General features: G+C 42.4%; 1 protein-coding gene across 2 annotated transcripts in view; it reads left to right on the forward strand.

Moving 5' to 3' along the window:
- NUP205 (nucleoporin 205) overlaps window positions 1-18,653 on the forward strand; it is a 273,168-nt gene that overhangs the window by 86,313 nt on the left and 168,202 nt on the right. For both annotated transcript variants that reach the window (XM_068118821.2, XM_068118813.2), the window contains exons 16-17: window positions 13,305-13,395; window positions 17,566-17,703. In XM_068118821.2, coding sequence (XP_067974922.2) covers window positions 13,305-13,395; window positions 17,566-17,703 — 229 coding nt within the window. The remainder of the gene's footprint in view (window positions 1-13,304; window positions 13,396-17,565; window positions 17,704-18,653) is intronic.

Below are 18,653 nucleotides of genomic sequence, written 5' to 3' on the forward strand. Positions count from 1 at the left end.
CTATCTTCCTTTGCTGTCCCTCTTGTAGTTGTAATCTAACCTTCCGAACGAATATAACCTCCTCCGGAGGTCTTGAGAACCGTATCCCTGGTGTCGTGTCATTGTAATCCCAGCCGTGTGTCTTTTCCTTCATTGACCTAGCGTAGCGCGATTAGTCAACGTTCGGGTATAATCGGGTAACCTGTGCAGACGTGGTCATACCAAACCGCTCGGTAAATAACATCTAAGCCGCGTCTGTAACAGTATTTACCATGGTGAGCCACATTTCCAGCTCTCGATGTGCTATGTTGGCCTCACTCACCCAACTTACTTCCTGTGTGTCCATTTAACAAATGTACTATGAGTCAATAATCTGTAATACCTCTCATTTCTACACTGTCAAATGTCTACCAAGCACAATTTAAATGGATATGGATAACTTGTAACAAAAAGGAAGATAATGAATTGAACGTGACGTGAAAGAATGGATGGGGTCGGTGGTCTGCCTTTTTCTGTCACGTGTGTGTGTGTCTTTATTTGTGTGTGTGTCTTTGTTTGTGTGTGTGTTTTTGTGTGCCTCCGTCTCTATTTTACCTCCTCCACCGAAGATAGATGGAGGTTATGTTTTCACCCCTGTTTGTCTGTCTGTCTATCTGTCGGTGAGCTGGATATCTGAGTTAAGGACAGATTCGGATTCAACTTGCTGGACATGTTGGATATGTGACAAGGACGCATTGATTAGATTTTGGTGAAGATCTGGATACTATAATTTTAAAAGTGATTATTCACCATTGAGAGATGGTGCCAAAAACAATATCTTAGCACTGTGTCTCAAAAGTTTGTGGACGAGTTGGTTCTAAGGTGACGAGAGCAAGCTGATTTGATTTTGGTTCAGGTCTAGATCCAGATCCGGCCTATTGGTGGGATACAAAATGTAAACGGTTCAGTCTGGTGGAGGTATGTGAGCTACCAAATTACATTCTATCTAGTTGTCTCTGTCTCTATTTTACCCTTGCCAGAGGAGAGGGTATTGCATTTGGGTCCGTTTGTCTGTCTGTTTGTTTGTCTTTTTGTCCATACTGAATAAGTATGCTTTTCTCTGCAACCGTTTTTTCCGATTGACAGGAAATTTGCACCAAAGGTGCACCTCCTCCTGTAGAATATTTTAATGATAATTATGACGTCATAAGTCACGTGGTATGGGCGCCATCTTGAAAAAACAAAACAAAAAACTTTGCACCTCTATATCTCCGAAAGTGCTGCATAGAAAAAATTGAGCCATGGCTCATTGTAAAGAACTCTCCATGGGGGATAAAATATGTTAATGATGTCATAGGTGCCTCCTTTATGACGTCATAATTCGACAAGTACAAAACTTCATCTGGTTAAAATGAAATTTCTTGAGCCCCTCACCTCAGGATAAATTGGTGGAGAAAACAATAATGTTGACGTCATCGTTCATGTGGTTTGGCCACCATATTTGTTTTCACACAAAAGCCTTAAAAAAAACACTAAAACACATCCGGGCGAGGGTCTGCAATCTGATTGCTCTTTTTTTTAGCCTTGTTTTGTTTTGTCTCAGCTTCCCTTTATTTTGGCTCTGCCTACTTTTTTTTTTTCTTTTTTTTTTTTTAGATGTACAATTAATAGATGCACATTAATTAATAGACAGGAATCAACCCGTGTTCAAACAATGCAGTGTTAATAGACACATAATCACAGCTTGACTGCTTCCCAGACGGCTGAACAGACGGACGGACGAACGGCTTCCCGGACCGTGTTTTTCGTTTTTATATACATCTACAGATAGTTCCCGTTCCGTCATGTCCGTCGGATGTCGGTTCCATCGGAAGTTGGACCCCCTTTTGTGGACCTGTATTTTTCAGGTAGTAGTTGGGTCATAGCTCCAAAGTACGTGCACGATCATAGTATCATGTGTTAGTCTTATGACGTTAGTTACATGGGACATGTATTTCAAGTTAGTATTATGTCTTGAATTACATGTACCTATTATTTGCTTGAATTACATGTACCTATTAATATACGTATACAAGTACGTATTCATGGATTATTTGGGACATTTTTCACGTCCGTTTTCCATCATATGACTTTGGAATGGAATATGAGATTTAGGCCAACGGCAAGGCACTGGGACCTATAGGGTCATTCAGCGCCGATATGACTTTATTATGTACCATGTATTGATACGTATTCAAGTACGTGTCCGGGCATGGTTTTGCTTCTTGGTGGATGTACGTTCGCTCAGGCATCCTCTTCCAATAAAGTCCAGTTTTGTCGACGTTGAAGATTTGTTCTGGTCGGTATCCTTTTTCAACAATTAGTCAGGTTCACTATGTTTTTTCGTTCAAAATCATGGTAGATTAGCAAACCTATACATTTTTGGAAACGTTATTACATGGAAAATCTGAAAATCAATGTTTACATTTGCCAATTCCGACCAATTCGACCAATCGACCAATTCCATTCGACCAATCGCTTCGATCGACCATTCGACCAATCGCTTCGATCGACCATTCGATCGATTCGATTCGATTCATCGAATTCGATTCGATCGACCATTCGACCAATTCGATTTTCCAATCAATTTGACCGACCTTTGCTTGTGTGGAACGGACTGTGAAAACGATGCGGACTATATTGTCGGATACGACACACAGGACAGTGATGACGAACTCTAAATGGCATATTCTGTAATCGTGTATGTTTGATGCCATTGACTGCCTGTGTATATTTTGTCATTGACTGCCTGTGTAGATGTGAAGTTATACTGACTGCATGTGTATATATGATTTTGCTGACTGCCTGTGTATGTTTGGTGATATGAATTATTGTGACACATTTTGATGTTATTAACTGCCTGTACAAAATGATAACATGTATTTGATTATGCAACTTATCGCGAATATAAAGACAGTATTTTGCAATTCAAAACCTTTGATTCGTGTCTTACCATTCCCCATAGCACTAATTTGATACTTTCATTGGATTCCTTGTCCCTGAAGAATATAGGTTTAGTATATTTTAAAAAGTTTTTAGGGTAATTAGAGGCAGAAATAGAACAAAATATGTATTTTACAGTGGCCATTTTTGATTTTCAAAATGGCCGCCATACAGGTATCTCTCCAAATGTAAACATTGATTTTTAGTTTCCTTATGCTATAACCTTTCCAAAAATGTATAGGTTTGCTAATCTACCATGATTTTGAACGAAATAGAATTTATTGACATAGTGAACCTGACTAAATCAACTTGTCGAATACCTCCCGGAACCTTGCAGCTGCACCTGCATCTGCACTTGCAGCTTCGCCGCTTACTCTCACGTTATGCAGGTTATTTCGTCTCTTAAAACGACGAAACCAGCCTTTGCTGGCGGTAAACGTTTCTGTGAAGTCGGTGCCAGCCCGCACCTTCAAAACGTCCAAGAGACTCTTAGCCTTAGCCTGTATCGTCATCAAGCTAAGAGGCACACATTTTTGCAGCTGGTCTTCCATCCACGTCATCAGCATCTTCTCCATTTCTGCAATAGGTCCTTTTCTCTTCTTGGTGATGATCTTGATGATGGTAGACACCGTTGAGTGGGAGAAGCCAAGGTCACTCGAGATGGCGGCAACGCTTTTACCGTTCTCATGCTGCACAATCATTTTGAGCTTAACTTCAAGATTGATCGCCTTCCTCTTCTTCTTATCGGCACCAGCCATGGGGAGACGTCTCTTGGTAGATTTGTTGCTTGCAGTAGGGTATAAACAGCGAACTAGTAGGGCAGTAGTAGTAGAGTAATCGTTAGTTTGCCTGAGTTACAGAGCGTAAGGGATGTTGCCAGTGTGAAACACAGAGCTACTAACTAAGACGCTGCCTCGTGTGGGAGAAGCTGCCTGGAGAGCGATGACGTCATAGCGTCTCTCGCCACCATGATTTCTCACTCGCTTCTTCTTCTTTCCTTTTAGTTTTTTTTTAACGTATTTTAATTTTTCCCCCCCCCTGTCGTTTCTGTCGTCGTACGTCCGGGTCGTCGTAAGTCGCGTACGTCGTAGGTCGGGAACTATCTGTATATATATATATAGATTTATACCACATTGTTTGAACACCGGTTGCTTCCTGGCTATTAGTTATGTACGTCTATCATTTGCGGATTGTTGGAATATAACTTTCGACCTTTTAGACTGCTGAGATCCCTTCGACCTTTGAAGACCCTTTAAGTCTCAAAGACCACGAAGACCCTGAAAACCCCGAAGGCCCCGAAAAACTCAAAAGACCCAAAAGATGCAAAATAACCTGAAGACACAAAAAGACCCTGAAGACCCTAGTAAAGCCGTGAAGCTGTGATGATGTGTATATTAATTATGTACTGTTTGAACGCCGGTTGCATCCTGGCTATTAATTCTGTACATCTATTAATTACGTATTGTTGGAGTGTGTCTTTCAACCCTTAAGACTGCCGAGATCCCTTAGACCTTTGAAGACCCTTCAAGTCCCCCAATACCCCAAAAGACCCGAAGACCCTTACTCAAAATACCCAGAGGACCCAAAATAACCGGAAGACCCCCAAAGACTTAAAATACCCCAAAGACCCAAAATAACTTGAAGACCCAGAGGACCCAAAATACCTTGAAGACCCCAAAGATCCAAAAGACCCCAAAGCTTCAAAAGACCCAAAATACCTCAAAGACTCTTAGACTATGACAACCCAAAAGACCATGTACTAGAGTAGCTCATGGTGGTTGAGTATGCACTTTATTGTACAGACCTAAACTCTTCAGGAATCCACTAATTGAAGGTCCAGGAACAATATTTGGTTGGTAACACATTTGCCACTGACGGCGAAATAGCTGAAATGGCCACACCCCTTTTTGGGCCACGCCCCCTTTTTTGCCGTGACTGTATCTACAGAACCGTTGGACCTAGGAGGTTGCCCGACCACTCAAAATTTGCGCAATGGCCACATTATGGGGGGTCAGTAATACATTTTCATATCCAAAAGTCAATGGTTTTTAAGATAATTGCCAAAAACCGATTTCAACATGTTACGAACTACAATATTATTCGTAATTGTTCCTGTTCCTGTTCCTATTGTTCAATTACTTGATTCCTGAAGAGTCTAGACTAGACTAGAGTCTAGACTAGAGTCAAGACTAGAGTCTAGACATGGCTAGAAATTCCGGTCATGGGTGTTTTGTCGTTTCAGCTGTGCGGAGGTGCATGCCTTTGTTCTTCGGGTTTGGCCGGACAAACTATAGCAGATGGGGTACGCTGTTCCTTGAAGATTGCCTGGACCTACAAAGGAAGTTCCCGGGTATCTACAGATGCTTTACAGATGGTGGATGGGTGATGTACCACACTACCCGACAAGGCAGTGCAGTAGGATTTGACATGGCACTCGAGAAGTGTTACAATAAACCCGCCAAGGTTGCTGGAGGTATCATTGGGATGACCAGACAGAAAGAAGCAGTAGCCTTATGGAATCTCCTAAAGCATGAGAAAGATCTTCATGTGGCACAGCTGCTGGAATGGTGCAACTTGGGAGACAAAGATGACAGTGAGCTGAGCCTACACCATGAGTTCAATCCAAGTTCTACGAAGATTGGCCATGTTCGTGCAAAGGCCCTTCTGGATTACATAAAATCCATCAACAATCCGTTCGACGCTGGAATCAGACTTCAGAACATCTCTACTGGAGCTGACATTCCCCAGGAGGTTGTCGACGGATTACTTGAATGCCTGGAAATTGGTGAGAAGAGTTATGAAGAGTTTGTTGAGACCAGATTTCAGGATAAGGAGAAGCACCTACATGATACAATCCCTACCAACCGCAAGACTGTTTTCGTGAAACGTACTTCTACTCCGTTCACAGCGAAGAAATCGATGGCGAAAAAGGATGCAGCGGAAACGGTTAGGTACATTGACTATGCTAGAGAAAGAGGGTACAGCATGCTAGAACTCCTGAAGTATGAATTGACCAGCACATCCCAGTTCCTCACCACTGAATGTAAAGATGGCATCAAATTGAAGAAGCCCGATAAAGCCTCCTTAGCCAGGGAACTTGTCAGTCGCCTTCCACAGGAGACGAGGAATGTAAAGAGTGACGCTCAGATGACAATAGTGGACTTCATGGCACTTGTGCGTAAACTACCGATGAAAAAGATGGGCCTTCACACATTCGGGGAATTGGCTGAGAGTCTTTCCAACAGGATTCTTGCTACAGGCTCCGTGTCCACAAGAATAGACATTATTTTTGATGTTTATCAAAAATCATCAATCAAGCAAATGGAACGGGCACAGCGAAGTTCCTCAGAACAAATCACAATCACCATTGGGTCTGACAATCAGAAGCTCCCTGTCGATCTTGATATGTTCTGGAGCTCAATGTTGAACAAAGTTCGGTTGCAGGAGTATGTCTTCAAGTGGATGCTGCAGAATGTCGAGTCGGACAAGGAAATATTCTTTGGAGGAGTATATGGGGGTGAATGCAGGAAACTGTTAGCTGGCACTGAAACACAGATCGCAGAGCTCTCAAGCAACCAAGAAGAAGCCGACGACAGAATCATGTTCCATATTAATGATGGTGTTGTGAAACACGGGGTTCAATCAGTCTTGGTCGACTCGCCTGACACAGATGTCTTTGTCAACCTCATCTTCCACTTCAACACAACCTGGCAACTACAAAAGCTGTACGTGAAGCTTGGTAACCGGAAAACAAAGAAAACTGTACCAGTCCACATGTTGGTTGATCAACTGGACAACGGTTTGGTGTCGTGTCTCCCAGCCATTCATGCTCTCAGCGGTTGCGACAGTACCAGCAAGGTGGGTCCAAAGCTGTCTGGCCTGAAAGCATCCATCGATCTCTCCCTACTGGAAGGGTTTGGTGTAGAAGAACTGTCACCACAGATAACAAGCAATGCTGAAAAGTTCCTTGTGTCTGGATTAAAGAAGACCGACTGTTCCACTTTCGATGAATATCGATGGGAGCAGTACCACAACTCCAAGAAAGAACTGGACTTCAACCAGCTTGTGTGCTGTTCATCAACGCTACGAGAACACATAAAGCGAGCATTTCTTCAGTGTAAGATGTGGTTGCAAGCCCCAACTCCTGCCGTCACCAAACCAGATCCACTCCAGTATGGGTATGAAGCAACGGACGTTGGCATAACACCAGTGATACTGCCAGTATCGTGCAGGCCCGATGACCTGCCTCCTCCATGCAAATGCCCAAGAGCATGTATGAGTACCAAAACGTGCACTTGCAGAGACAGGAACATTAAATGTGTCACGTTTTGTGGCTGTAGTAAAGGCGAAAAGTGTAGAAATCCAAATAAGTAAATTCCAAAATAGGATGATGCAAAAGGTATAAGTGTCATATAATGTTGTGGCCTTGGTGGTATCATACAATTGTAGTTCGTAACATGTTGAAATCGGTTTTTGGCAATTATCTTAAAAACCATTGACTTTTGGATATGAAAATGTATTACTGACCCCCCATAATGTGGCCATTGCGCAAATTTTGAGTGGTCGGGCAACCTCCTAGGTCCAACGGTTCTGTAGATACAGTCACGGCAAAAAAGGGGGCGTGGCCCAAAAAGGGGTATGGCCATTTCAGCTATTTCGCCGTCAGTGGCAAATGTGTTACCAACCAAATATTGTTCCTGGACCTTCAATTAGTGGATTCCTGAAGAGTTTAGGTCTGTACAATAAAGTGCATACTCAACCACCATGAGCTACTAGAGTAATGAAGACTTCAAAGACCCAAAATACACTGAAGACCCAAAACACACTGAAGACCCTTAAAGACCCAGAACACCCAAAAGACCCTGAATACCTGTAATACCCTTTAGACCCATTAAACCTGAAGACCCTCAAGATCCTCAAGATCATTAAGCCCACTATTACCTTTAAGACCCTTTCAATGCTCTCTCGACACCTTAAAATCCCTTCATCCTTCCAACCTTTTATACCCTTTAAGCCTTTACACCCCTTTCGACCCCCTTGGATCTTAACACCATTAGGACACCTTGCACCCTTCAGACCGATTAGACAGCATTGACCCTTGACCATTTAGACGTTAGAGCTTTACACCACATAGACCTTTTTTGATTACAATTAAGTAATATCACCAATATTAGAAAGTCATTTATATGAAAGAAATGTTTGTATTATGATTGGTGTAAATCATGACAATGCAGTAACTCAAGTTCAGTCAGGTCATTATCCTCAGTTTGAACAAGTCCGTGCCACTGCGTAGATGTGTGGTGAGGCGAGCGTAGCGAACCGAGCCTCGCGAGACACATAATCACAGCTTGACGGCTTCCCGAACATCCAAATGGACGGACGAACGGCTTCCCGGACGTACGGCTTCACGGACCATGTTTTTTGGTTTTATATATACCGTGGGACCCCATTATTCGCGGGTGATACATTCCTGGAAAATTGCTAAACCGCAAATAGGGGGGCTTTGTTTCAATGGAAAAGGGGGTTCCCGAGTTGTGAAAATCCGCGAATGGAGAGGCAAATCCCAAGAATGTCGACGATGATCCACGAAGGTCTATGAAAACGCGAAGCACACGGCAGCGAATGTAGAAGCAGGTCATGCTCGTGGCTCGTAGATGTTTTTTGCGTACGTCGAGCTGCTTTGTGCATGGCTGGTGAAAGAAGGGTTTTATAAACTAGTGAGATACCCGTGCTACGCACGTGTGGGAGGCCAGAAGCAAACAGGCAATGCAGATACGGCGAATGCTGAAGCATGAAACCAAAAAATTCCGCATTCCTGTAGCCCCCTCAGTCACACGTCAGACATGGACAGCAAGTTCGTGAAGGACTTTCATGAAGAACGTACCAGTTCGCAAACAAACGGGTACGTTCACGTATAGAAACATCAATTGTGGGTCCGTGGCGAATCTGCATATGGCGATCCGTGAAGTTCACGTTTAGAAAGAAGAAACCATCATGGCATGTCGTCATTTACTTGAACTCGATATCTCTTTTTTCACCTTTTATGGCTGGTGAAAGATGGCATGTCGTCATTTACTTGAACTCGATATCTCTTTTTTCATTCCAAACAAGATAACTCCAATCGCAAATTAATCACAAAATAAACTTTTAACAACATTGTCAATGTGTCCTTCATTGTAAAAACTACCAAGTCAACAGTTAAAAGGATTTTGAGCCGATAGGTGTTACGGCCTTGGCAAGATCGATGGAGACAGCGATCTGTTAGCGTATACACCGCCCAAATAGCTATGTGGAATTCTCTCATGTAGAGATTAAACTCACGTCGTTTGAACTTTGGCCAAGGTCATTATTTACTTTTAATGATGTTTATATACGAATCAAAAAGAAGATATTTGGTTTTGGGTTGTCCTTTCCGCATATCTCGTGGGATTGTGAGTTGGTATTCTTGGTATGATGGCGGGGAGGGGGTTGGTATTCTCTCAAGCAGGGATTCAACCCATGTCCTTATAAAAGGTCTTTGTCCAAGGTCACCGAGTCCGATCTGTGCACCGAACGGTGCAGCCGTTTGTGTGGCACCCGGGAAAATAATGTTATGCAGGAGTCCAAACCTGAGAATGCTGGAGGCCAAAGCTGAAATTGGAAAAACAATATACCCTATTTTACTGCAGGAGATCCCAGGATTAACCACCCAAAATATCGTTGCAATCGGTTCAGCCGTTTTTGCGGTACCTTCGAACGAACGAACGGACAGACAGACAGACAGACAGACAGACAGACAGACGGACGGACATTTGGTGAATTATCGTAAGATGTGTCAAGCTCGTGGCTCGTGGGGAAAAATTATTTTGCACCCCTTTTCTGCGAATAGAGAAACCGGTCACATTTTATCAACCACAAATACGCGGAACCTGCGATACGCGGAACCTGCGATTAGCGGAACCGCGAATAGCGGGGTCTGACTGTATATAAATTTGCCAGCTCCTCCTTGAGCCAAAGAGAAATCATTTCGTTTCTATTCTTTGCTACATGGCACGTACCATATAAAGTGGTCTTTTCTATGCCCCTGGCATTTTTCCCCAATAATTAATTTCATGCTTTCATCTTATGATTCACAAGCCAAAAGCATTCGGCGGTGCCCGGTTTTTTTTTGAATGAATTTACAACAAGAATTCAGCTTTTACTCTCGGCCGTAGAAGATTGACTACTATAATTCAGCTCAGCTTTTAATTGCGAAATTGGCCCAGCCCAGCCGAGGCAGCCACGACCGGCCTCGCCATCTAGCCTATAACCTTCCCGGAGCCGTCCCGACATTTTTAGTTCTTTTTGAATGAATTTACGACTATAATTCAGCTTTTACTCGCGGCGGTAGAAGATTGACTACTATAATTCAGCTCAGCTTTTAATTGCGAAATGGGCCCAGCCTGGCCGAGGCGGCCTCGCCACCTAGCCTATAACCTTCCCGGGGCCTGTCCCGACATTTTTTGTTTCAGAGGTTTCCTCCTATCTTTCACCGTTAAAGGAGATTAGCGCGTGCAGACAAACAAACAAAGAAAAACTTTCTTGTGTGTGTATATATATATATATATATATATATATATATATATATATATATATATATAGATAGATAGATAGATAGATAGATAGATAGATAGATAGATGGAAGGAAGATAGATTAGTTTGCTTGCAGTCAAGCTCTACCAGAAATGATTAATGCTTTGCTTCACGTCGCAGGTGTACAGGAGCTCAGCGGGGTTGTTGTTGTTGTTGTTGTTGTTCTTTGGGGGTTGATTTTTGAAATGTGCACCCATTGGTGTGGCAGCTGCAGGACCCCACCCACATTTGTCGTTTTACTCCAATCATCATGAGCAGTTTACGTTTTGTCGCCCACCGATAGGCCGGATATGCATCATGACGTTAACCAAAATATAATCGGCTTGTTTTGTCTCCTACCCAAATCATCCACCAAATTTTTGTCATTATCCATCCATAACTTTGAGATATCGTGTTCTATCGTCTCTGGCCCCATATCAGTGGGCTACAAAACAAAAATCCATTAAAACCCAAAAGTTTTATTGTTGTTGAGAAACATTTAATGATGTTTTTAAAGAGAAGATTTTTGATCATATAATTAACTAGAACGCCACTCAGTAGAGCGCATACTCCCGCTGTGGGTTTAGTTGGAATAATACATTTTGTTTAGAGATAGAGCTGGAGAGTTTAGAACAGAGCTGGAGATAAGAGGAGAAGGGAATCGTCCTCCACTGCGAAGTGTACACTGCGTAAGAAGCATGGGGGACTAACGGTAAAGGAGAAAGATTCATGTTCAAGTTGAAACCAACAAAGCTGGCAGCCAAGGCCGAACGACGTTTCACAATTTGGTTCATGAATAAGGCTAAGCCTGGCGTTGGCTTAGCGGTTAGGGTGCCGGCTTGGGATCCTAGGATCCTGGGTTTGAATCCCGGTCGATCGCTGAATTAACGCCAGGGGGGTTGACTCAGCCTGCCATCCTTCCGAGGTCGGCAAATTGAGCACCAGCTTGCTGGGATGAATGATCACGGTGTGTACCCCGACTCAGAATAGGCACACTGTATCCCTGCGCATCATAAGAGCGTGACCAAGGGTTGGCGTCAGGAAGGGCATCCGGCCATAAAAACATTGCCTCCAACAGGGAACCATGATTGTCATGGGGCCCGCAAGGGCAACCCCCGCTTTAGCGGGGGAAAATTGCCTTAAAACGATCATTCATTCATTCATTCAATACATTTTGTTTAACATCCCCTCTCCCAAAAACAATAAATGAAAAAGAAAGTAGGCCCTTACTGTCAGAGAATTTATTTTGATATATCTTGGAATTGGAGGAGAAAAACATCATTTAAGAATAAGAATAAAAGCTTTAATGCAGTAAAACAGAAAAAATCTTTCCCAAAAAAATTCCTGGATCCAGAATAATATCCTGAGCTTCACCAAAAACGAATCAATTCTTCCTTATCCCAAGGGCAATCATCCCACCAACTTTCATCCAAATCTGTTCAGAACTTTTCCAGATATCTTGTTCACAAACACACGAACACACAAACATACGAACACACACACATGGATGGACACGATCGAATGCATTACTCCCTGGCGGGAGTAATAAACCTTAAAATCGCAGAGCCAGAACCAGAATTATTTATTTGGTCTGGGAAGCCCATGTGAGGTTTCTTCTTCTCAGCCTATCACAACCCTGGGGGAATATGCGGTCTTTTAAAAAAAAGTTCGAATTTTGCCAAATATGTTTTATTCGTTTGTTAATATACCTCAGCCATTGACAAATCTGCAATTATAATTTTATTTGAGGTTCAAATTAACCCGGGACATTGTGTCAAAGGATGCCTGCAAGTCTGTACATATGATAAATAATTAATCGTCCACAGTCGAAGACTCTTCTTCTTCACACAATAACAACTTCCAGCTTCCAGACCGTACATCCAATCATCTTCAAATTTTGCACACTTGTTACTCTTCATGACTTCGACTACAGTTTGAAGTTTCACGTCGATCAATGAAGTGGTTCAAGAGATATAAATGTTTTTATTATTTGCGTTTAATTAACGATATCTGCCAAACCACGTGCCCTATCGCAAATTCCAAAAGGGCATTTTAGTAGACTGATATGCCGAACAGATTTGTGAAGTTTCCCCTTGATTGGATCACAAATGAGGGAGGAGCCAGGTTTTAAATGTTTGTGCTTAAAAACGTCATAACTCTGAAACCATGTGATGCATGACGTCATGGTCACTGACGTTTTTGTTCGTCATGGGTATGCGATTCTGCCTGCAAAGTTTGGCCGCAATCTGTTCAGGCCTTTTGGAGAAAATTGGATTTTAGTGTTTTTCACTCAAAACAATATGGCGGCCGAACCACGTGACCTGTGACGTCATAATTACCATTAAAATATTCTGCAGACCGAGTCCCTCCTATGGTAAAAATTTGCTCTCAATCGGTCCAATTATTGCAGAGAAAATGTTTTTTAAAGGAAAACAGAAAAAAACATTCCCAAAAACATTTCCCAAAAAACTTATTGGATCTGGAATAATTTCCTGAGCTTCACCAAAAACTAATCAATTCTTCCTTATCCCAAGTGCAATCATCCCACCAACTTTCATCCAAATCCGTTCAGAACTTTTCCAGATATTTTGCGCACACACACACACACACACACACACACACACACACACACACACACACACACACACACACACACACGATCGAATGCATTACTCCCTGGCGGGAGTAATTAACAGCAAAAATTGGTTAAAAATTTTTTCCACCTTTGGATCATATTGCATCAATATAATTTTTTTTTCTGGTTCTTCACACAGTGGCAAGTGGCAGAGCTGGCTTTGGGGATATTTCAAAAACTTCTTTATGCCTATGAGCCACAGTTGGAAGACTTTGGGCACAAGAACCTTGGTAAGAGAGCACAACAGATCACATGGTGAAACTTCAAGGAAGGTGCCGAGTTGCGTAAACATTTTTGTTGAATAAACATTTCTGTCATTAAATTGTTTTGCCTTTTTTGCATTGTACAGACTTGGCATTTAATATGGAATTTTTTTTTCTTGACTTGGGTTTACTTTCTGAGCTCAGTATATCAATCTGGTGAATTTCTTTTACCCTTCGGTGATGTCTTTGTTGAAAGAACCATGTCACTGATTGTCTTTCGCAGCAAGAAGTCAATAACAGGATTATATCACAGGGGAGGGGGGGGGGGAGGGGGGAGGGTAAGGGGTAGGGGGGAGGGGGAAAAGGGAGGGGGAGGGGGAAAAGGGAGGGGGAGGGGGAAAAGGGAGGGGGAGGGGGGAGGGGGAAGAGAGGGGGAGGGGAGGGGGAAGGGGGAGGGAAGGGGAGGGCCAGTCAACAATGACGTTGCAGTTCTTATGGTCGGAGAGCAGCACAACAATCGCGACATCGTCCTGAATCTTCGCAACAGCACGAAGCGGATTTTGGAGACTCACCGATCCTGTGACGCCTTCCAGTACCGGCGTTGCCGGGCGGGGGAAGGGAGACCCGTACATTCCCAACCCGTACATTCCCCCTCTCGACTCAAGCTCACTCGGACAAAAGCCTCGCACAAATTACACCGTGAAGGCCCAATGGCCATGTCTATGCCACAAATCAAGTACGTGAGCGAGTCAGGCGCACTGTATTGAAAATATATAGAACGCTCGTACTCCGTGAAAAGTGAAGCTACAATATTTTTGAAAAATTTCATTGGTTGCTAGGAGACGGCAGCATGTAAAAACCGTTTGAATATTTGCAATACAGTTTGATCCAGAGGTAAGTGGTATGGTCTTGCTGGTTGGTGGACACGATATGTGTAAGGGAAATTATTTTGGTGTCCTGTATCTGGTCGTGCTAGTTGGTGAACACGGTACATTTAAGGGAAATGATTTTCTGTCATTCTTCTGAGTGGTTGCTTCTCCTTCCCCGTATTTTTGTTCATTTTATTGTTTTTTTCCACTCTCTTGAGTTGTGGGCCTTCCTTGAGTGGTATTACATTTATCATCATCATCATTGGAATGTCTGTTGTAAAGATACGGACATCAAGTCCGTATCTTGACGCAGAGAGCATCAAGCACCATCTTTTTATACCAGGCAACGGCAACGCACGAACGCAGACCTCGCTCGGCCCCGCCCACAGCGACCTCGCCCGGGCCCGCCCACAGCGACCTTGCTCGGTCCCTCCCACAGCGGCATCACTCCGCCCTACATGGCACTATCGATATATTATTCGTACAATGCCGGGTACTTCTGCTCGCTGAAAACAAATCTATGTGAAACATGCTAAATGCTGATCATGCAGAAGTACCCGGCAAAAACGCAATCGCTCTGAAATACGTGCGAACGCGTAACTGAGTTAATGGCGGCAACGAACATCACGTGATCGCTCTGAGCGAATCAGCGCGCTTCTCTGCTACCGGTCAGATTCCGGTCATAATATTTCGCGCTGAGATAAAAATATGGTAAAAACATATTATGAAATAAATTTTTAGGTCAGCCATGTTCGTCCCAGGCTCAATGGCCATGTCTGTGCCAAATATCAAGTACGTGAGCCTCTCCGTTTAGGAGTCTATCGGTAACATTACACACACACAAACTGTGTTTTATATATATAGATTAAATGCCAAGTCTGTAATTATTTTCTTCATTGACATATGTGGGAAAATTACACGCCCAGACCAAGGTTCTCTGGTGAGTTGTTGTCGTGTTCAGGCGAGTTGTTGTCGTGTTCTTTGGTGAGTACCCTCTCGTGTTCAGGCCGTTGGTGCTCCTATGGTTGGCAGCGAGTGCTCCGGAAGCAGTGACGGAAAGAGAGTGGCAATCATATGTGGGAAAATTGCATGCTTGGTCAGGGTCACCCAGATAGCTCAAATGGCAGAGCACTGGTACGGTTCACCAGAGGACCTGAGTTCGATTCCTGGTCTGGGCATGTAATTTTCCCACATGTGTCAATTAATTAGTTATAGTCTTGTTCATTTATATAATTATTTTTGATCATGAAAATGTAAAGTAGAAAGTTGAAATAAACATGTTATGATTATATGGAAGAAATGTGCTATGAATTTGAGGTTTCTTCTCTGAATGACATCCAAATCCGTTCAGATTTTTGAGATCCAAATCCGTTCAATTTTCCCACATGTGTCAATTAATTAGTTATAGTCTTGTTCATTTATATAATTATTTTCGATCATGAAAATGTAAAGTAGAAAGTTGAAATAAAACATGCTATGATTATATGGAAGAAATGTGCTATGAATTTGAGGTTTCTTCCCTGAATGACATCGCTTGATTGAATAGGTAATCGGTGTGTACTGTGTGTGATATAGAAAGAGAAAAGGAATTGATGTTGAATTGTACAGGTCTCGTTTCCCGCTCCACATAACTTGATAAATAAATATAATGAACACACAAGAGGAAAGGCTAACAATTAATTAAGCTTAACATCACCATTAAGATGAACATGTTTCCGGAACGTACCAGGGTATATGATGATCGGGAGGTAACGGGGCTTTATAAACCCCCTTTAGATCTCAAACTAGGATCACCACAGGTTAGGATTGGGATCTTCGTGAACATTTCAATGGGGGTGTATATCTAATTCCATATTTTTTCCCAACAACATCTGGCACAGATAAGGTTGGGTTAACTGTGTGATATTACATTGCAAACTGATAGTTTGCGTCAAGTTAATCAATTACACAACGATGTATGAGGAAATTTTGGCCCGTCATGCATCTGGTTTCTCCATACCCCATTAAATATAAATTCTCTTAGCTTCTTTACTATTCTTATTCTTATCATTACCTAAATCCAACTGAGAAACATTCCTTTCAAATTAATTGCATATCTCATTCGTCCCTTGGTCGGCAATTTAACCAAGATAACAGTACACAATGGCTCACCTTTTCAAAGAGAGACCATGGAATTGAATGCTTCTTCAGACATAGACAGGCGTCGGGAAATGTCTTCAGACAGACGTCGGGAAATTGAATGCATACTGCCAGACACAGCACCACAATGACGGTTTTCATCACGTTTGACTCGATGAGGAAACAAGTCTAGCAACCATTATGGAGCTTGGTGCAAGCCTGCTGCTGAACTGAGCTAGCTGTCCCTCAGCCTGCAATCTTCCAGTCTTTAATGGAGGTCTATCATTTAACTACTAACTCAGGTTGAGTAAACCCTTGACTTCAAAGGTTTATACAGTAAACCCTTAAATATTGTGGGCTTAGCTTTCACAATTTCGACCATTTATGGGCAACTTTACTGTATGCCTGTTTGGTTATAGCATGACTTGATTTCAAGGATTTGCGGGGTTTTTTTTAAACAGAGGTGTAAGTCATGGTTTGTATCTGTGAGAGTGGTTCGATCACATGAGAAGCCTCTCGTAGTTTCTCACGCACCTTTTAATAATTGCGCCCTTTAGAGCAAAGTGATGAACAAAAGTTAATCCAGTGCCTTGTTGCTGGTTTGCAGAGCTGTGAACATTTTATAAGCAAAATAATTTAAAGGATCAATAAGGGAGGAATGGTGGGTGCTTTATACACATTACAGGATGGAGGGACCATGTTTTATCTGCTTCTGAACATTTTATGTGCTCCAACGCAGGAGGGGATTTCATCTCACACGTTTATTACCACCGCCACCGAAGGTGGACCGTGGTTATGTTTTCACCCCTGTTTGTCTATGAGCAGGATATCTCAAACAATTCTGGACAGAATCAGCCGAAACTTCGTGAATAGGTTGAGTGTGTGATGAGGACAAATAGATTAGATGTTGGTGAAGATCCGGGTGAAGTGATTCTTCATCAGTAAGAGATAGGGCCAAAAACTATATATCGCACGATATCTCAAAAACTTATGGACACATTATGACAAGACTTGGTGGATGAGTTGGGTCGGTGAAGAGAACAAGCCAATTATATTTTAATTAAGGTCTGGATGCAGATTCGGTCTATCGGTGAGCTATAAAAGGTAAACTGTTCAACCTGGCGGAGGTATGTGCTCCACCGAGTGCTGTTCTAGTTTTTAACCTGTTATTAAATGCCAAATGCTTTTTGTTTTGCCGTTTTCACTGCAGGAGAAGCATCATCAGCAAGCAGTCTCCCTGGCTACACTATTATGATCCACTTGCTCACAGAATCTCCAATGCTAAACCTCTGCCTCAACATCTTGGAAGAAGGAATTTGTTTACTGGACACTTTCTCCACATTCCCAGGTTTGTGGAAGGTTGACTTCCTGTAATGACCATCGATAATACATTCTGAAATTACCTCTTGTGCCAACCTTCATTAGTAATTTGTGTCAACCTTGACATACCTTATTTGAGACCAATGCACAGGTCGAGTAAACCCTTAATAACTTAAAAGGTTTATACAGTGAACCCTTAAATATTGCGGATTTAGCTTTCGCAATCTCGACCATTCTTGGGCAACTTCTTCGTTGAGGACAAAAAGGCAGTTGAACATTTTCCGGCAATGAATCGTTGAATCTTTTCCGGCAAATTGTTTCCAGCAATGAAGGGTTGAAGATTTTGCCAAACATTATTTTGTCAAGTCTAAAGGATATGCTTGGAAGTGTCAAGGTTATGATTTCTAACATCAACAAAAAGTTTTCAATCATTCAAGCAGATATTTAATTGCATTAATTATAATGTCAAGTGACCATTTTGTTTGTCGAAATTTTTTTTTTAAAGCCAAAAAATTTGCAATTCTGTTACATTAGGGAGTTGTGCAAAAATGAGTTGTATGAAGCTTTGGAGACTCGTGCAGAATTGTTTCACAACAACGATGAATCGATCCTTTTACTTCGATCGAAAAGCAACTAATATCAAATTAATTTTAGTAGGAATCAGCATCCTACAAGGATATATCGAAATAGCCAGTAGTATTGTGCTTGAACTGGCACTTGCTTGTATGCATGTAGGCCTCTGCTGATTATACACTGCCTGGGTTTGTTGTGCCAGATTTCCATTGGCTTTGTTTGGGTCAAGTATTTATTGGAAGGTGGTGTTGGGTGTCTGCAAATGTTACGTAACAGCTTCGGGGGTGTGAGATAGGCCCAGCTGCCCGTCAGACTTGGAATTGGTATTGAACCAAACCATGAAGACCCTTGGCGATTAATTGTATAATACCTTCAACAGCAAGAATGAGGGAGTTGAGTGGACAG

The sequence above is a fragment of the Myxine glutinosa genome, chromosome 1 (genome assembly GCF_964187855.1).
Source record: "Myxine glutinosa chromosome 1, kmMyxGlut1.1, whole genome shotgun sequence".
Taxonomy (NCBI): Eukaryota; Metazoa; Chordata; class Myxini; order Myxiniformes; family Myxinidae; genus Myxine; species Myxine glutinosa.